At 59.9% G+C, this 14,725-nt stretch overlaps 1 protein-coding gene across 1 annotated transcript; it reads right to left on the reverse strand.

Moving 5' to 3' along the window:
• Positions 1-2,007: 2,007 nt before the first annotated feature.
• Positions 2,008-14,692, reverse strand: NRIP2 (nuclear receptor interacting protein 2). Its single transcript, XM_056117863.1, has 6 exons — positions 14,461-14,692; positions 4,871-5,023; positions 3,393-3,475; positions 2,371-2,462; positions 2,211-2,263; positions 2,008-2,115 (listed from the first exon to the last, which is right to left on the reverse strand). The coding sequence occupies exons 1-6, from the start codon at positions 14,680-14,682 to the stop codon at positions 2,023-2,025; spliced, it is 696 nt and encodes a 231-aa protein (XP_055973838.1). The 5' UTR covers positions 14,683-14,692; the 3' UTR covers positions 2,008-2,022.
• Between the last annotated feature and the right edge of the window lie 33 nt (positions 14,693-14,725).

Consider the following 14,725-nt stretch of genomic DNA (forward strand, 5'->3'; position numbering starts at 1 on the left):
CACATTCCAGAGGAGCGTGCAAGGACGACGGTGACCCCCGGGGGACCTGTGAAACCGCGTCGCCCTCGAGGTGCTCTTTGGTGGAAGAAGTGACACATGAACACAGTCCGTTTCCTTTTCACGGCCGCAGGGCTGTGGGGTCTGCACTGTCCCTGCCCCCCCCACCCCCCCCCGCCCACCCCGCCAGCCCAGACCTACCCTGCTGAGAGCCGCCACCCTCAGGAAAAGGAGCTTGTCTGCGAGACAGGACAAATGACAAATGACTGGGGTCGGTCAGGGCAGGGGCTGGGACTCTCACCATGGGGGCTAACCCAGGAGCCACTCCTGACTGCGGCTCAGGGGACCAGCGCTGTGCCCAGGGATGGGGCACGTGGGATCAGACACACACGCTTTCTACCCTTCTGGGGGACAGCCGCGCCGTCAGGCAGGGGCCGGGTGACTCTCCCTTGCCACCTCCCGCGGCCTCGGGCATCGCCGACTTGAGTCCTTCCCCTGGGACTGGCACGCGGGGTTGGCTTTCAATTCTGCTGTCTGGACATCTGTGTGCCCAGCAAGTCTGGTGGTTTGCCTCCACTGACCCCTGAGAGCCAAGTGCAGGGGCCAGTGCTGGGCCCTCCTGCCGCCGCCCCGCACTGCCGGCCTCTGGGACGGGAGACCACCCCGTGTGTGGCACGCCGCATCCTGACCCATTTGCATTCCTGCAGTGGGCCCTGGGTGCCTTGATGGGGGTGCTCTTCAGGTTGCTGGTTGCAGACTTGGGGGGTGGGGGGGTGGCATCTCCCCCACCAAATCCAGCAGTTTGGGAATAAATGCAAGCGGGCGGAGACTGCCCGAATCCGTTGCTTGCAGCTGAGGGCAAGGTGCCCCGGGGCCTGCTGCCCGCCTCTCCTCCCAGGGAGGGAGGGCTGGGTGACGCTCAGGGAGCAGGACGCCAGAAGGGCAGCAGAGGCCTTTATTCCAATGGAGAGCAGCTGAGGAGGGCCCGCCCAGGGCCCAGGGCCTGCAATGACCAGCAGCGGCAGGAAGCAGAGGGGGCAAGAGCAGAAGGCCCAGGAAGGCGGAGGTGATGGTACAAAGGCAGTGAGCCCTTTCCCCGTGCAGGTGGGGAGGCCCGGGCGGCTGGTCTGTCACTCAGTGTTGCTCAGGGCTTACACCCTGGCTCTGCATTCCGGGGTCACTCCCAGCAGGGCTCGGGGAGCATGTGGGTGCTGGGGATCAAATCCAGGTTGGCTCCAGGCAAGGCCAGCGCCCTCGGGTCAGCGTCTCGCTCCTCTTCCACCCGGCTCCAGTTCCACTTAGTCCCCAGCGGCCACCACCCCCTCTTACTCTCTCCCAGTGCAGGAAAGGCTCCCCGGGTCTGGCTCCTGAGGGTCCCGCCTCTCCACAGGAAAGACTGCAGAGGGGCTGCATCTCTCTGCTCGGACTCTGGGGGGTGCCAGAGAGCCCCGAGTCCAAATCCAGACAGGTCCACCCACACCCAGGGCCTCAGAGGTGAGTGACAGGGAAGTGGGCCCCCCGAACCGGAGCCTTCTAGAATGAAGGGACTTGGGGTGGGGTGGGTCAGGGACCCGAGCACCCCGCTTTCCCCGCAGCCCCCCTGTGGGGGCGGACACGTGGTCGGGCCCGTGGGTGGCCGGTTCAGCTGCCGTCTCAGCGGGAGGGCCAGCTTGGGGACAGGGCCACACACACACACACACACCCGAGAAACTCATCATGCTCGTCCCGCACGTGGCTGGTGGCTGACCCCACCCTCCCACCCCACACCTAGGCTTTGCAGGATGGGGGGGGGGGGGCCCGGCTGCTGAGGGGTCTCCTGGGGAAGAGACCCCAAGAGGTGACCTGAGGGACAGGTATTTGAGGGGGTGGAGCTGGTGGACAGCCACCCTCCTGGGTCCTTTCTGCGAGGAGAGGAAGTGGGGGAGGGGACCAGACGCTGAGTGCAGACTCCCAGGGGGCCAGCAGTCTCCTGGAGAAGCAGAGCGGGGAATGTGACGGCGGGCAGTGGACAGGGGGCAGCCGTGGTCACGGGTCCGGCTCCTGGTCTCCGGGCAGAAAGGGCAGCTCGGGGAAGGGGGCTCTTGGCCGCAGCACACCTCGCTCCAGGTCGATGCAGCACTGGGGGCGACACAGGTGACCCCACCTCCAGCCCTCTGCTTCCCGCCGCTCCACCCCCCCCCCCTTGGCCCACCGGGGGGCAGCTGCCGCCTTACCTTGAGGGAAAGCAGAGTCTGCAGCCCGAGGCAGAATTCAGGGCTCTCCGCGTCTGGGGGAGGGGGTGGCTCCAGAGGAGGTCGGGTGCTGCCCACCCTGACACCCCCCCCCCATGCAGGCTGGAATCAGGGCCCAGAGCCCCCCGGGGAGAGGACTTACCCACCACCCGAGCCGAGCACGACACTGTCTCCTGGCCCAGCTGCAGCTCCAGCTGTTGTACCTGGGCCGGCCCGGCTGCCGGGACCCCTAGCCTGTGGTGGGCAGAGCTGCTTTGGCCGCGGTCCTGGCCCCAGGAGCTGACGCTCCCCCTATATACTCAGACTTCGGGCTCTCACCTAACCCTGCCTTCTCCCCTAGAGCTGCTGGGGGTTTGTCTCCCATCAGCTGATTTCAGTAAGAGGTTAGCGGAGGTGGGAGCTAGAGCTCGTGCATCCTGAGTTCTTAATAGCTGTCAAGTCAGAGGTTTTTATTTTGTTTTTAATTTTTTTTTTCTTTTTGGGTCACACCCGGCAATGCTCAGTGGTTACTCCTGGCCCTGCACTCAGGAATTACTCCTGGAAGTTCTTGGGGATGCTGGGGTTCCCCGAGCACAGGATCCCACATGGGATGTTAGGGATCGAACCAAAGTTGGCCACGTGCAATGCAAACACCCTCCCCACTGTACTATTGCCCTGGCCCCCAGATTTTTATTACTTTTTGACTTGCTTTTGGGTCACACGCACCCAGCGATGCTCATGGGTTTCTCCTGCCTGCCCTCAAGAATCACTCCTGGGGCTGGAGAGATAGCACAGCGGGTAGGACATTTGCCTTGCACGCGGCCGACCCGGGTTCGATTCCCAGCATCCCATATGGTCCCCTGAGCACCGCCAGGAGTAACTTCTGAGTGCAGAGCCAGGAGTAACCCCTGTGCACCGCCAGGTGTGACCCAAAAAGAAAAATAATAAAAAAAAAAAAAAGAATCACTCCTGGTGGTGCTCAGGGGACCCTGTGGGATGCTGGGAATCGAACCCAGGTCAGCTGTGCGCAAGGCAAACGCCCAACCTGCTGTACTATGACTCCACTTCCCTCAAGGTCTTCAGTGTACTCGGACATGGTGACCAGCACAATCTAACCTGGGAATATCTTCATCCCCTTCCACAAACCTCCCCCACCTTGCACCCCAACTCAGGGCTGGTTCTTACCCCAGCCTGCGGAGGCATCCCGCCGAGATCTGATTGTGCTGGGTACCCGTGTCCACGGCCGCTCGGAGCACCTGGTCCCGGCACTGAGACAGAGGGGCCGCCGTGATTCCTGGGGGGCGCAGGATCGGGGGCCGCCCCGCCTGTCCCAGCCCGCTCATGCTTCTCTTTCAGAAATGAGTGAAGGGAGGAGCTGAATCCTTAAAAATGATTTTTATGGGGACACAGCTGGCTGAGGCCACACAGACCCCCCAGAAACGGGATCCACAGAGGCACTAAGCAACGCAGTGAGTGCTACACTTGGGAACGTTCTGGCCGGAAGCAGGGACATACGTGTTGAGGTTGCAGGGGTCGGGGGGGGGGGGGAGGGGGGCTGGGGGCATCTGATTAGAGGATTCCAAGTCCACCCTAGAGAGAAGCGGAGAGTCACAACGCCGGTGAGGATGTGCAGATGTGGCCGCAGCGAGGTCGGCTGCTGCTCTTGGGACCCACTGGGACCCACTGCACTTGCATCTCACAGATCCGGCGGTTTTCTCATGCCAGACGTTGCGTGAGCATCTGCTGTGCGCCTGAAGGTGGCTAGGAGCACAGCAACTCATGCTGCTGTTTTCGAGTGTGAGGGAGGCTAAGCCAGAGGTTAAAGCACTTCCCCAGCCTGTGGCCCGCCCCGTGCGGTCCCCACCACTGCCCCTCACCCCCGCCATCAGCACATCCAGGAGAGGCCCTTGGGCACAGAACTGGGAGGAGCCCCTGAGCACTGCCTGATGTGGCCTTCCGAACAAAAACCTAACAAGGAAAGGCCTTTTTTGGGGGGCTGGAGCGATAGTCCAGTGGGGAGGGCATCTCCCTTGCACATGGCAGACCTGGGTTCAATCCCCACCATCCCATAAGGTCCCCTGAGCAGAGCCAGGAGTACGGCCAGAGCCTGAGCACGGCCGGGTCTGACCCAAAAACAATCACAATAAAGGGAGCCTGAGCCACACACAGTCCACTGGGTAGGGAAGTTGTCTGGCTCACCAATCCGAGTTTGGTCTCTAGGACCTCCAGGAGTGCTCCCTGAGCTCAGAGCCAAGAGTAAAGCCCTGAATACTGCCGAGTGTGGCCCCCCTGCTCCGCCAAAAAAAAAATAAATAAGAAGAAGAAAAGGCCATTGTGAATGCAAAATCAGAAAAGGAGGTAACCACTGAGGCCTAAGAAAGAAATTGTGGGCCGAGGGGCTGGAGCAATAGCACAGCAGGTAGGGCATTTGCCTTGTACACGGCCGACCCGAGTTCGATTCCCAGCATCCCAGATGGTCCCCTGAGCACTGCCAGGTGTGGCCCCCAAACCCCCAAAAGGAGTGATGCCGTTGGGAAGAGAGTCTAAGGCTGCGGGTCAAGGAGAATGGCTCCCCGGTTTCCGTGCAGGTTGAGCAAGGCTGGGACGCTCTCCCCCTCCCTCCCAGCCCCCTCGCCACCCAGGCGTGTGGGAGACGGGCTCACCTTGCAGCTGACCAGTAGGGCTGGGATCTGAGTCTTGCTTGCCTCCCTTCTGCTCTCCTGGCCGCGAATCAGGGCCTGCACCAGGGCAGACTCACCCTGGCGTCCGCTCTTGTTTCCCTCTGCCAGGCGTCTCTGGATCACGCTGCGAGGCTGCTGGCTCCAACACCGAACAAGGAAGATGGTCCAGGCCCCCCCGAAGGCAGGCACCCCCCCCCCCCCCCCGCGCCCTCACCCCCTGCCAGCTCTGCTGGTTGCTTTCCCCAAGCCCAGGAGCAGGAAAGGGTGGGAGTTTATCCAGGTCTCAAACGGTCATTATAAGGGTCAGAGCAGTAAGTCAGTGGGCAGGGCATTTGCCATGGATGAAGCTGACCCAGGTTCAATCCCGGCATCTCGTATGGTTCCCCCCAGCAGCGCCAGGAGTGATTCCTGAGTGCAGAGCCAGGAGGAACCCCTGAGCATCACCAGGTGTGACCCGAAACGCAAAACAAACACAGTCATCATAACCCTGAGAATCCTCATTGAGATCGTGCTGGTTGAGGCCAGAGTTAGCTCAGTGGATTGGGAGTGTGTGCTCTGAAGCAATAAGCCAAAAACCAAACCACCATATCCAAAAATACCATACTATTGGGGCCAGAGCAATAGCACAGCAGGTAGGGCATTTGCCTTGCACACAGCCAACATGGCCGACCCGAGTTCGATTCTTCCGCCCCTCTTGGAGAGCCCTGCAAGCTACCGAGAGTATCTCGTCCGCACGGCAGAGCCTGGCAAGCTCCCCGTGACGTACTCGATAGGCCAAACACAGTAACAACAAGTCTCACGATGGAGACGTCACTGGGCCCGCTCGAGCAAATCGATGAACAACGGGAGGACCGTGACTGTGACAGCCAACCTGGGTTTGATTCCCAGCATCCCATATGGTCCCCATATGGGGACCACCAGGAGTGATTCCTGAGTGCAGAGCCAGGAGGAACCCCTGAGCATCGCTGGGTGTGACCCCCCTCCCCCCCAAAAAAAAGCAAAAAATGAAAATACCATACTCTTAAGTAGTACAGCAGGGAGGGTGCTTGCCTTGCATGTGGCTGACCCAGGTTCGATCCCCAGCACCCCATAGGATCCCTGCAGCCCCACTGGGAGTGATCCCTGAGCACAGAGCCAGGAGTAAGCCCTGTGCATCACCAGGTATGGCACACACACACACACAAAATTCTTATTTATTGGGGGGGGAGGGGTGTAGAGGGGTGAAGGAAGCACACCTGGTAGCACTCAGTGGCCTCCCCCAGCCTTGTGCTCAGGGTTTGTTGCTGGTGGTGCTTGGGAGACGGGGCGGGGGGGAGGGGCCGGAGCCACTGGCCTCCACTCAGAGTCAGCCACGCTGCAGAGCAAGCGTGGGAACCCCTGTACTCCGTCTCTTGTCCTGCCGTTGGTCTAGAACCCTGGTTTGCTGAGAGAGGAGGGAAGAGAAGTCTGCTATTCTAGGTTAGACTGACCTACAGCTGATAGGACCTTTCAGAATTTGGGGTTTGCGGGTGGGGGGGAGATATGTACTTAGGGGGGAAAAATAGTCTCCGGCCTCCAACCTAGTTCTCCCTACTGAGAGCGCTCCCTTCCGTGGGCTGCCGAGCCTGGGGCTGAGGGATGATAAGACACAAATCAAGTTAATGGAAGGCAGCTGGACCGATAGCACAGAGGGGAGGGCGTTTGCCTTGCACACAGCCGACCTGGGTTCGATTCCCAGCATTCCATATGGCCCCCTGAGCACCGCCAGGAGTAATTCCTGCGTGCATGAGCCAAGAGTAACCCCTGTGCATCACAGGGTGTGACCCAAAAAGCCAAAAAAATAAATAAAAACCACAAAGACAATGGAAGGAGAAAGGAAGTCAGGGGCTAGGGGTGCAGCTCCACGGCGGAGCACCCCCCGCCCCCAAAGCACCCCCGGACACACACGCCAGGCCCTGGCTTCAGTTCCCAGCATCAGGGGAAACAGGACAGAAGTCAAAGTCTTCAGAGTTAGGCTGCTGGGGAATCGCCTTTAAGTGTCTTCACCTGCAGTCACCCACCGCCCCCCCCCCCCCCCCCCAGTCTCCCTTTGGTTTGCTGGTCTTGGCAGTGCTGAGGATGGAGCCCAGAGTCTCACACTGCTAAGGCAGGGCCGCAGGGCTCAGCCGCCTTCCCAGCCCTGCCCAGAATGCCTGGCTCCCTCCCTCATTCCTCCCTTCCTCCTCCTCTCTTTCCTTTCCCCTCCCTCCCTCTTTTTTCCTCCCTCCCTCCTTCTCTATTCCTTCCTCTCTCCTTTCCTTCCTTCCTCCTCCTTTCCTTCCTCCCTCCCTTCCCTTCCTCCCTCAGGCCAGGTTAATCTTCCTAGCTCCAGCGGGGTCCTAGTCTCATCGTTACTTACTTTTGGATCACGACAGCATTTGTCCATGATCATGCCCTCAACTTATAGTTGAGTATCGTGGCGCTTTGGCCTGGCCCATTTCGATGGCAGGGTAGCTCACAGCTTGCCCTGGGTCCATTCAGTCCCTCGTCGGGACCCTGTTCTTGGGGTGCTAGGGACTAAGGGCAACTGAGTCAAGAAATCAGATGCCCAGGAGTAAATATTATTCGGAGTCAGTCAACTCCCAAGTTACAAAGCATAATATTAACTGTCTTCCTGTGTCCACACAGAAAGGACATTGCTTACAATACAAGTTCAGTGTCCTGGGATGGGTGTGACCTGACAAACCTAAGCTACCCGAGGAAGGACAAAACAGTGTCATTCTACATTCCTCCTTCCTCCGCTCCTGCTCTCTCTTTATTCCTCTTTCCCTCCCCCCTTCCATTCTTCTCTTTAACCCTTCATTGTGAAAATCTGACACTTCCAGTCTTCGGGTTTGGGGTTTGGCTGGGTTTAGGCCTCAGCCAGTGGTGCTCTGGGTCTCCTGGCTCCAGGCTCACTCCTAGTGGTGGTTCTGTCCTGCCAGGTCTCGCCAGCTGCTCGATAGTGCCCAGGACAGGACTGTGCCTTTGCCCCTTCTCTCTTCTCTGTAACTCTCACACATGTCCTTGAGAGTAAAGGACTATTTTGTTGCTCTGTAGCACTGACGTCCCATTGTTCATCGATTTGCTCGAGTGGGCACCAGTAACGTCTCCATTATGAGACTTGTTACCTTTTTTTTTTTTTTTGCTTTTTGGGTCACACCCAGCAATGCACAGGGGTTACTCCTGGCTCTGCACTCAGGAATTACTCCTGGCGGTGCTCAGGGGACCATATGGGATGCTGGGAATAGAACCCGGGTCGGTCACATGCAAGGCAAATGCCCTCCCCGCTGTGCTATCGCTCCAGCCCCGTTGTTACTGTTTTTGGCATATTGAATACGCCACCGGGAGCTTGCCAGGCTCTGCCGTGCGGGTGAGAGAGTCAGGCTCTCGGGCTTTCCAAGAGGACAGAGGAATCGAACCTGAGTCAGCCACGTGCAGGGCAAACGCCCTATCTGCTGTGCTATCACTCCAAAAATAATTTTTTTTTAAGATTCAGGACATTGTATTATAAAAATAAATTGGTACTTGGCAACTTAAACTAATAGAAAGGGGCTGGAGTGGTAGTCAAGGGGATTAAGATGCTCACGGCTGGCCCAGACCCCTGCCAGGGGACATCCCTGAGTGTGGCCCCCAAGCCAAGCATCCACACAGGACAACAGTAATTCTCAGGGCTGGGCCTCGGGTCATCCACACTACCGCTCGGCTTCCAACTCAGTGATCTGAGTGACCCCAAGACCTGAAGAAGCGTGAGGCGGGCAGCATCCCTACCACCACCACGGACCCTCTGCCCCACCCAGCCCTGCCTCCACCACAAAGTGCAGAAATCCACCCGAGGCCAGAGGATAGCACAGTGGGTAAGGCGTTTGCCTGGCAAGTGGCTTACCTGGGTTCGATCCCCGGCATCCCATAGGGCACCCCAAGCACTGCCAGGAGCGATTCCTGAGTGCAGAGCCAGGAGGAACCCCTGAGCACTGCTGCATGTGACCCAAAAAAGCCAAAAAAAATGGGGAGCTGGAGTGATAGCACAGCGGGCAGGGCGTTTCCGCAGCCAACCTGGGTTCGACTCCCAGCATCCCATATGGTCCTCCAAGCACCGTCAGGAGTAATTCCTGAGTGCATCGCCGGGTTTGACTCAAAAAGAAAAACAAGGGGCTGGAGCAATAGCACAGCGGGGAAGGCGTTTGCCTTGCAAGCGGCCGGCCCGGGTTCGACTCCCAGCATCCCATATGGTCCCCTGAGCACCGCCAGGGGTGATTCCTCAGTGTAGAGCCAGGAGTAACCCCTGTGCATCGCCAGGTGTGACCCAAAAAGCCAAAAACAAAAACCACGCCAGCTCCTGTCTCCCAGAATGTCCCAAACCTATCCCTGGCCATGACCACAACCCCTCAAGTGCACCTGCGGGGCGTCCTGTGGACCCACACGCCCCTTGTGCATGTGCTCCATGCCAGAGGCTTCTCCAGTGCCTGCTCCATGCGCTCACTCAGGTACCTCCTTTTAACAACGTCCTGGCGCCTGGCGGGCACAGCTGGTATGTGCGTGCGTGTGTGTCTGCTCTGGAGGCGCTCAGTGGAGAGTGAAGCCGCAGCCCAGCGCAGCCCTCCTCTCAGTGCTCAGGGGAGGGAGTTCCCGCTCTCTGTCTCTGTGGTGGTGCTGCTGGGGCCGCGCCATGGTGCCAGGATCCCACCAACGTGCGCTTGGAGTCTCATTCGGCGTCCAGAGCCCAAACTTCTTTTTTGGGGGGGGGTAACACCCAGCGATGCACAGGGGTTCCTCCTGGCTCATGCACTCAGGAATGACTCCTGGTGGTGCTCGGGGAACCCTATGGGATGCTGGGAATCGAACCCAGGTCGGCCACGTGCAAGGCAGACGCCTTCCCCGCTGTGCTATCGCTCCAGCCCCGAGCCCAAACTTTAAAGTTTGTTGCGGGGCCATCCCGAGCAGTGCTCAGCGCTTACTCCCAGGGACCAGAGGAGGAGCTGGAGATGGAACCCGGCTTGGCTGCGTGCAAGGCAAACTCCATACCCACAGTACTCTCCAGCCCCAGGTTTAAAATTAATGTGTGGGGGGCAGGAAGGGCACTTGGCAGCACGTCCCCCCAGGGGCTGCTCCTGGTGGTGCTGGGGGGACCCTGCAGTGCTGGGAACTGCACCTGGGGCCCCCACAAGCAAAGCATGCCCTCTGGCCCTTTGGGTCATCTCCCTACCCCTATCATTCTTTTTTTGGGGGGGGTCACACCCAGCAATGCTCAGGGATTACTCCTGGCTCATGCACTCAGGAATTACTCCTGGCGGTGCTCAGGGGACCACATGGGATGCTGGGAATTGAACCCGGGTCGCAAAGCAAACACCTTACCTGCTGTGTTATCACTCCAGCCCCACCTCCATCATTCTTTTTTTTTTTTTTTTTTTTTTGGTTCTTGGGTCACACCTGGCGATGCACAGGGGTTACTCCTGTACTCCGGGCTCTGCACTCAGGAGTTACTCCTGGCAGTGCTCAGGGGACCATATGGGATGCTGGGAATCGAACCCGGGTCGGCCACGTACAAGGCAAACGCCCTACCCGCTGTGCTATCTCTCCAGCCCCCAACACCTCCATCATTCTTATCATTTAATTTTTTTTTGCAGGGAGGGGGTCAAATCAGGGACCTCACACACGTCAGGTGAGTGCTCCATTCCAGCAGTGCTCAGGGCTCTGAGCTTAGGGATCCCTCCTTGTAGCCTCAGGAAACCAGTTGGGGTGCCAGGGATCAAATCTGAGTTGGCCACATGCAAAACAAGCACCTTGCCCACTGTACTATGGCTCCAACCCAACTTTTTTTGTGTGTGTGTGGGGTGTCACTCCCTGAGGTGCTCAGGGAACCATATTGTCTTGGGGATGGAGCCCAGGTCTCCCGCATGCAAAGCATATCTACACACTCTGCGTGGAGCTTTCTGGCCCCGGGCTTGTAGGGGTTGCAAGACCCAGTGATGTCGTACAGCATCAGAGGGTCAAACCCAGAGCCTTAAGAGTGTTCAACCACATAACGCATAGCCCTTACTCTGATCCCAAAGTAGGTTTTTTTGCTTTTTGGGGTCACACCTGGTGATGCACAGGGGTTACTCCTGGCTCTGCACTCAGGAACTACTCCTGGCAGTGCTCGGGGGGACCCTATGGGATGCTGGGAATCAAACCGGGGTCGAGCGTGTGCAAGGCAAACGCCCTATCACTCTAGCCTCGAGCCCAAAGTTTGTTTTTGTTTTTGTTTTTTTTTCTTTTTGGGTCACACCCGGCAATGCTCAGGGGTTACTCCTGACTCATGCACTCAGGAATTACTCCTGGCGGTGCTCGGGGGACCATATGGGATGCTGGGAATCGAACCTGGGTCGGCCATTTTGGCTGCGTGCAAGGCAAACACCCTACCCGCTGTGCTATCGCTCCAGCCCCAGAGCCCAAAGTTTTTCAGGATCCCCTTCTCATATGATGCCTGGACTTTTTGTTTGTCTGTTTCTTGGTTTTGGAGGCACACCCAACAGTGCTCAGGACTTTTCCTGGCTTTGTGCTCAGCAGTTACTCCTGGCAGGCTTGGGGGACCATCTGGGATGCACGGAATGGATCCAGATTGGCTGCAGGCAAGGCAAGCGCCCCCCCCCCCCTCCATTATACTATTGCTCCAACCCTCCTCTCTTCATCTCTCAACTGGGCTCAACACCTGTCTCGGGAGAGCGTTTCCAGTCCCTGTGATGAAGCTGGTGATGTGGGGATGAGGTTGGCCGCTTCCACACAGCCCTCTCCGGCCACTCTGGACTCATTCCAGGCCGAGGATGCCAGGTCTGAGAGATGTTGCGTGTGGGTTTTATTCCCCCTCAGCCTAGGGACACCCGCCCAGCCCACCCAGGTGAGGCCTGGGTCTCGTGTGTCGTGGCGTTTCCAGGCTGCACTCTTCACTGCCGCAGATCCTCGATAAATGGCTGCCGGAGAGTGGCCCCAGCCCCAGCCCCATGCCGCCCGCCACCTGCCCTCCCTGCCTGGGCTTGTTTTTCTGTCCTTGGCTTAATGAGGCCCTGGAGGCTGCTGGCTGCCAGCAGGAGCCCTGGCTCTGGGTCAGAAAGGGCCTGTGTGTCCCCACCCTCCACCTTTCCCACGGCTGCTGAGTTCCCAGCCCAGCGCGGGCCAGCGGAGGGACACTGGGGTCACTCCTGGCTCATGCATTCAGGAATTAACTCCTGGCAGTGCATAGGGGACCCTATGGGATGCTGGGAATCGAACCCGGTCGGCCGCTTGCAAGGCAAATGCCCTACCCGCTGTGCCCCTGTTTTGGTCTTTTTGAGGGGCCACACCTGATGGTGCTCAGGGCTCACTCCAGACTCTGCACTTGGGAATCACTCCTGGCGGTGCTCCGGGGGCCATGTGGGATGCCGGGGATTGAACCCAGGCCGGCCGCGTGCAAAGCAACCTGTCCTCTCCATACTATCCTCTCTGGCCCCCTTTTTCGTTTGGTTAAGCCCCCATTAGTGCTCAGGGCTTATTCCTCGCTTCGTACTAAGGGATCACTCCTGGCATACTCGGGGCACTATCTGGGGTGCCGGGGATCAAACTTGAGTCAGATGTGTGCAGGGTAAGTGCCCTAACCATTGTACTATCCCTGTGGCCCCACATTTTTGTCTTTACCAACCCCCACCTCCTCCTTCAGAAAAAAATAAACACCAGAACCAAATAACTGCTAGAGGCCCGCTCAGGAGCAGGGTGGAGAGGGAAGAGCCCTGGGTGAAGGACTCAAGAACCCCGAGCACTGTGCCGGGAGCAGCCCCTGGGCACCACCAGGAGCCCTAGAACTTCCCAGCAGAAGCTGCCCTCTGGCCTGGTTTGCCAGCAGAATCCCTCCAGGGTCCGGCCCCTGGAGCAGGCCCCCCCAACCCCCACCCCACCTGGTCGAAGCCACAGGGTGACCCTCGCACCTGCTGCACTTGGGGAGCAAGACCCCCCAGGGCCTCTGAACGGGAGCAACACCCCCCCAGGGCCTCTGAACGGGAGTAAGATCCCCCCAGGGCCTCTGTAAGACCCCCCCAGGGCCTCTGAACAGCAGTAAGACCCCCCCAGGGTCTCTGAACGGGATTAAGACCCCCCCAGGGCCTCTGTAAGACCCCCTAGGGCCTCTGAACGGGAGCAAGACCCCCCCCCAGGGCCTCTGAACGGGAGCAAGACCCCCCAGGGCCTCTGAACAGGAGCAAACCCCCCCCCCCCCAGGGCCTCTGAAGGGCATCATTCCCACCCGGGAGGCTGCGAATGGGCTATGGGGCCCCGGGAGCAGGCCGGGAAGGCGGTGAGGCGAGCAGGCTACGTTGGCCTCTGTGGCCGGAGTGAGGAATGCCCCAGGATGCGGCTCCATCCTCGCAGACTGCAGAGGGAAAGGGCACCGGGCACTCCCAAATCTTTGTGGAAAAGCCCGCCTACTTCCTCTGTGGCAAGGGTCCCCCTCTCCCCTCTCTCTCCCCAGCAAATGGGATGGACTGGGAGCTGGGGCGCTCCCAGTGTCATGTCTTACACCACCCACGCTCCAAGTCCTTCACCCCTTTCGCTCAGGTGCTTGGCACGCCTCCTCGGGGCTGCTGCTCACTCCGCCTTCTCGTCGATGAAGATGGGGAGGAGGTGGGTGGGCGCAGCACAGGACCGGCGCGCAGGGAGCCTGGGTTCCCTCCTCAGCACCACAGGGAGCGCTGCCAGGACTAGCCCCAAGCCTTGCGGGGTGCCCCCACCCCCAAATGTAGATGGCTCCAAGGGCTCAGCCTCACATGGTCCCACCCCCCACCCCCAGCACTGCCAGGAGCCAGATCAGGCCCAAAGACAAAAAAGGAGGAAAAAGCAGACAAGTGTAGGCTGCAGGGGAGGCGTGGGGGGGGGGGGGGGGGGGCACAGAGGGCAAGACAGCAGGGAGGGCCTTTCCCTTGCACACAGCGGACCCAGGTTCAATCCCTGGCTCCCAAGGTGGTCCCCAAACCCCTCCAGGAGTGATCCCTGAGTGCAGAGTCAGGAGTAAGCCCTGAATATCGGCAGGGCGTGGGCTGAGAGACACACAGTAATCGTAGCCTTAGCAGGTGGCAGTGCCCACTTCTGACCTGGCAGGGCTCCCTTGGGGAGCTGACCCCACCCCAGGCCTGACCAGAGCCCTTGACCCCCACCCCCACCCCCACCCCAGGCCAGAGCTGCAGCATGAGGGAAATAGGGAGCAGGGGAGGGTCATCCCTGCTAGGAAGAAGGTGTCGGCATGCAGGGAGACAGACCAGTGGCCCCTGGCCAACACCATATGCCAAGGCCAATGTCCTGCCACTGGGGGTCGTTGGTTTTTTGACTCCCCGGCGGGACAGGCCTGGTAAGAGGGGACCTACGGTTAGCGGGGGAAGGAGTGACCAGCCCTCGGGAGGCTCCCTGCTGTCCTGTGTGTGTGTGTTGGGGGGGGGGTTTCCGTGGCCCCTGTTGTTTCTAAGCAGAGGAGACGAGCTTTGGGGTCTCGGCCGGGAGCTGGGCTGGTACCCCCTCAGCTCTTGAGCATGTCTCTGGGGCCCGGGGCAGGGAGGGGGCGGGGAGGGGGGCCTCACCGGGTCCTTGGAGGTGCCCAGTCGCTTGAGGCTGTCGATGGGGAGCAGGTCAGCGGAGTCCTGGTGCAGGAACTGTGTGGCCTGTTTGAGCCGGCGCTGCTGGCCCAGGTGGGCAGGGCCCCTCCGCGCCGCCACCGCCGCCGCCGCCGTTGCTGCCGCCGCCGGGGGTTCCCGGCTCGGGGCGCCCGCCTCCCCTCTGCTGGCCTCGGACCCCGCGCTCATGGCCCCGGCTGGGGCTTGCTGGGGGGACCGGAGGGGCTCGGTA

This window comes from Sorex fumeus, unplaced genomic scaffold (assembly GCF_029834395.1).
Source record: "Sorex fumeus unplaced genomic scaffold, SorFum_2.1 ptg000036l, whole genome shotgun sequence".
In the NCBI taxonomy this organism is placed as follows: domain Eukaryota; kingdom Metazoa; phylum Chordata; class Mammalia; order Eulipotyphla; family Soricidae; genus Sorex; species Sorex fumeus.

What these genes read in the sequence shown, in the direction of transcription:
- NRIP2 (XM_056117863.1), bottom strand. Translation starts at nt 14,682, where the DNA reads ATGAGCGCGGGGTCCGAGGCCAGCAGAGGGGAGGCGGGCGCCCCGAGC. An exon ending in TGGGCACCTCCAAGGACCCG is followed by an intron (nt 5,024 to 14,460) that starts GTGAGGCCCCCC and finishes TGTTGGAGCCAG; the next exon opens with CAGCCTCGCAGCGTGATCCA. An exon ending in CCCTACTGGTCAGCTGCAAG is followed by an intron (nt 3,476 to 4,870) that starts GTGAGCCCGTCT and finishes CCTCTGTCTCAG; the next exon opens with TGCCGGGACCAGGTGCTCCG.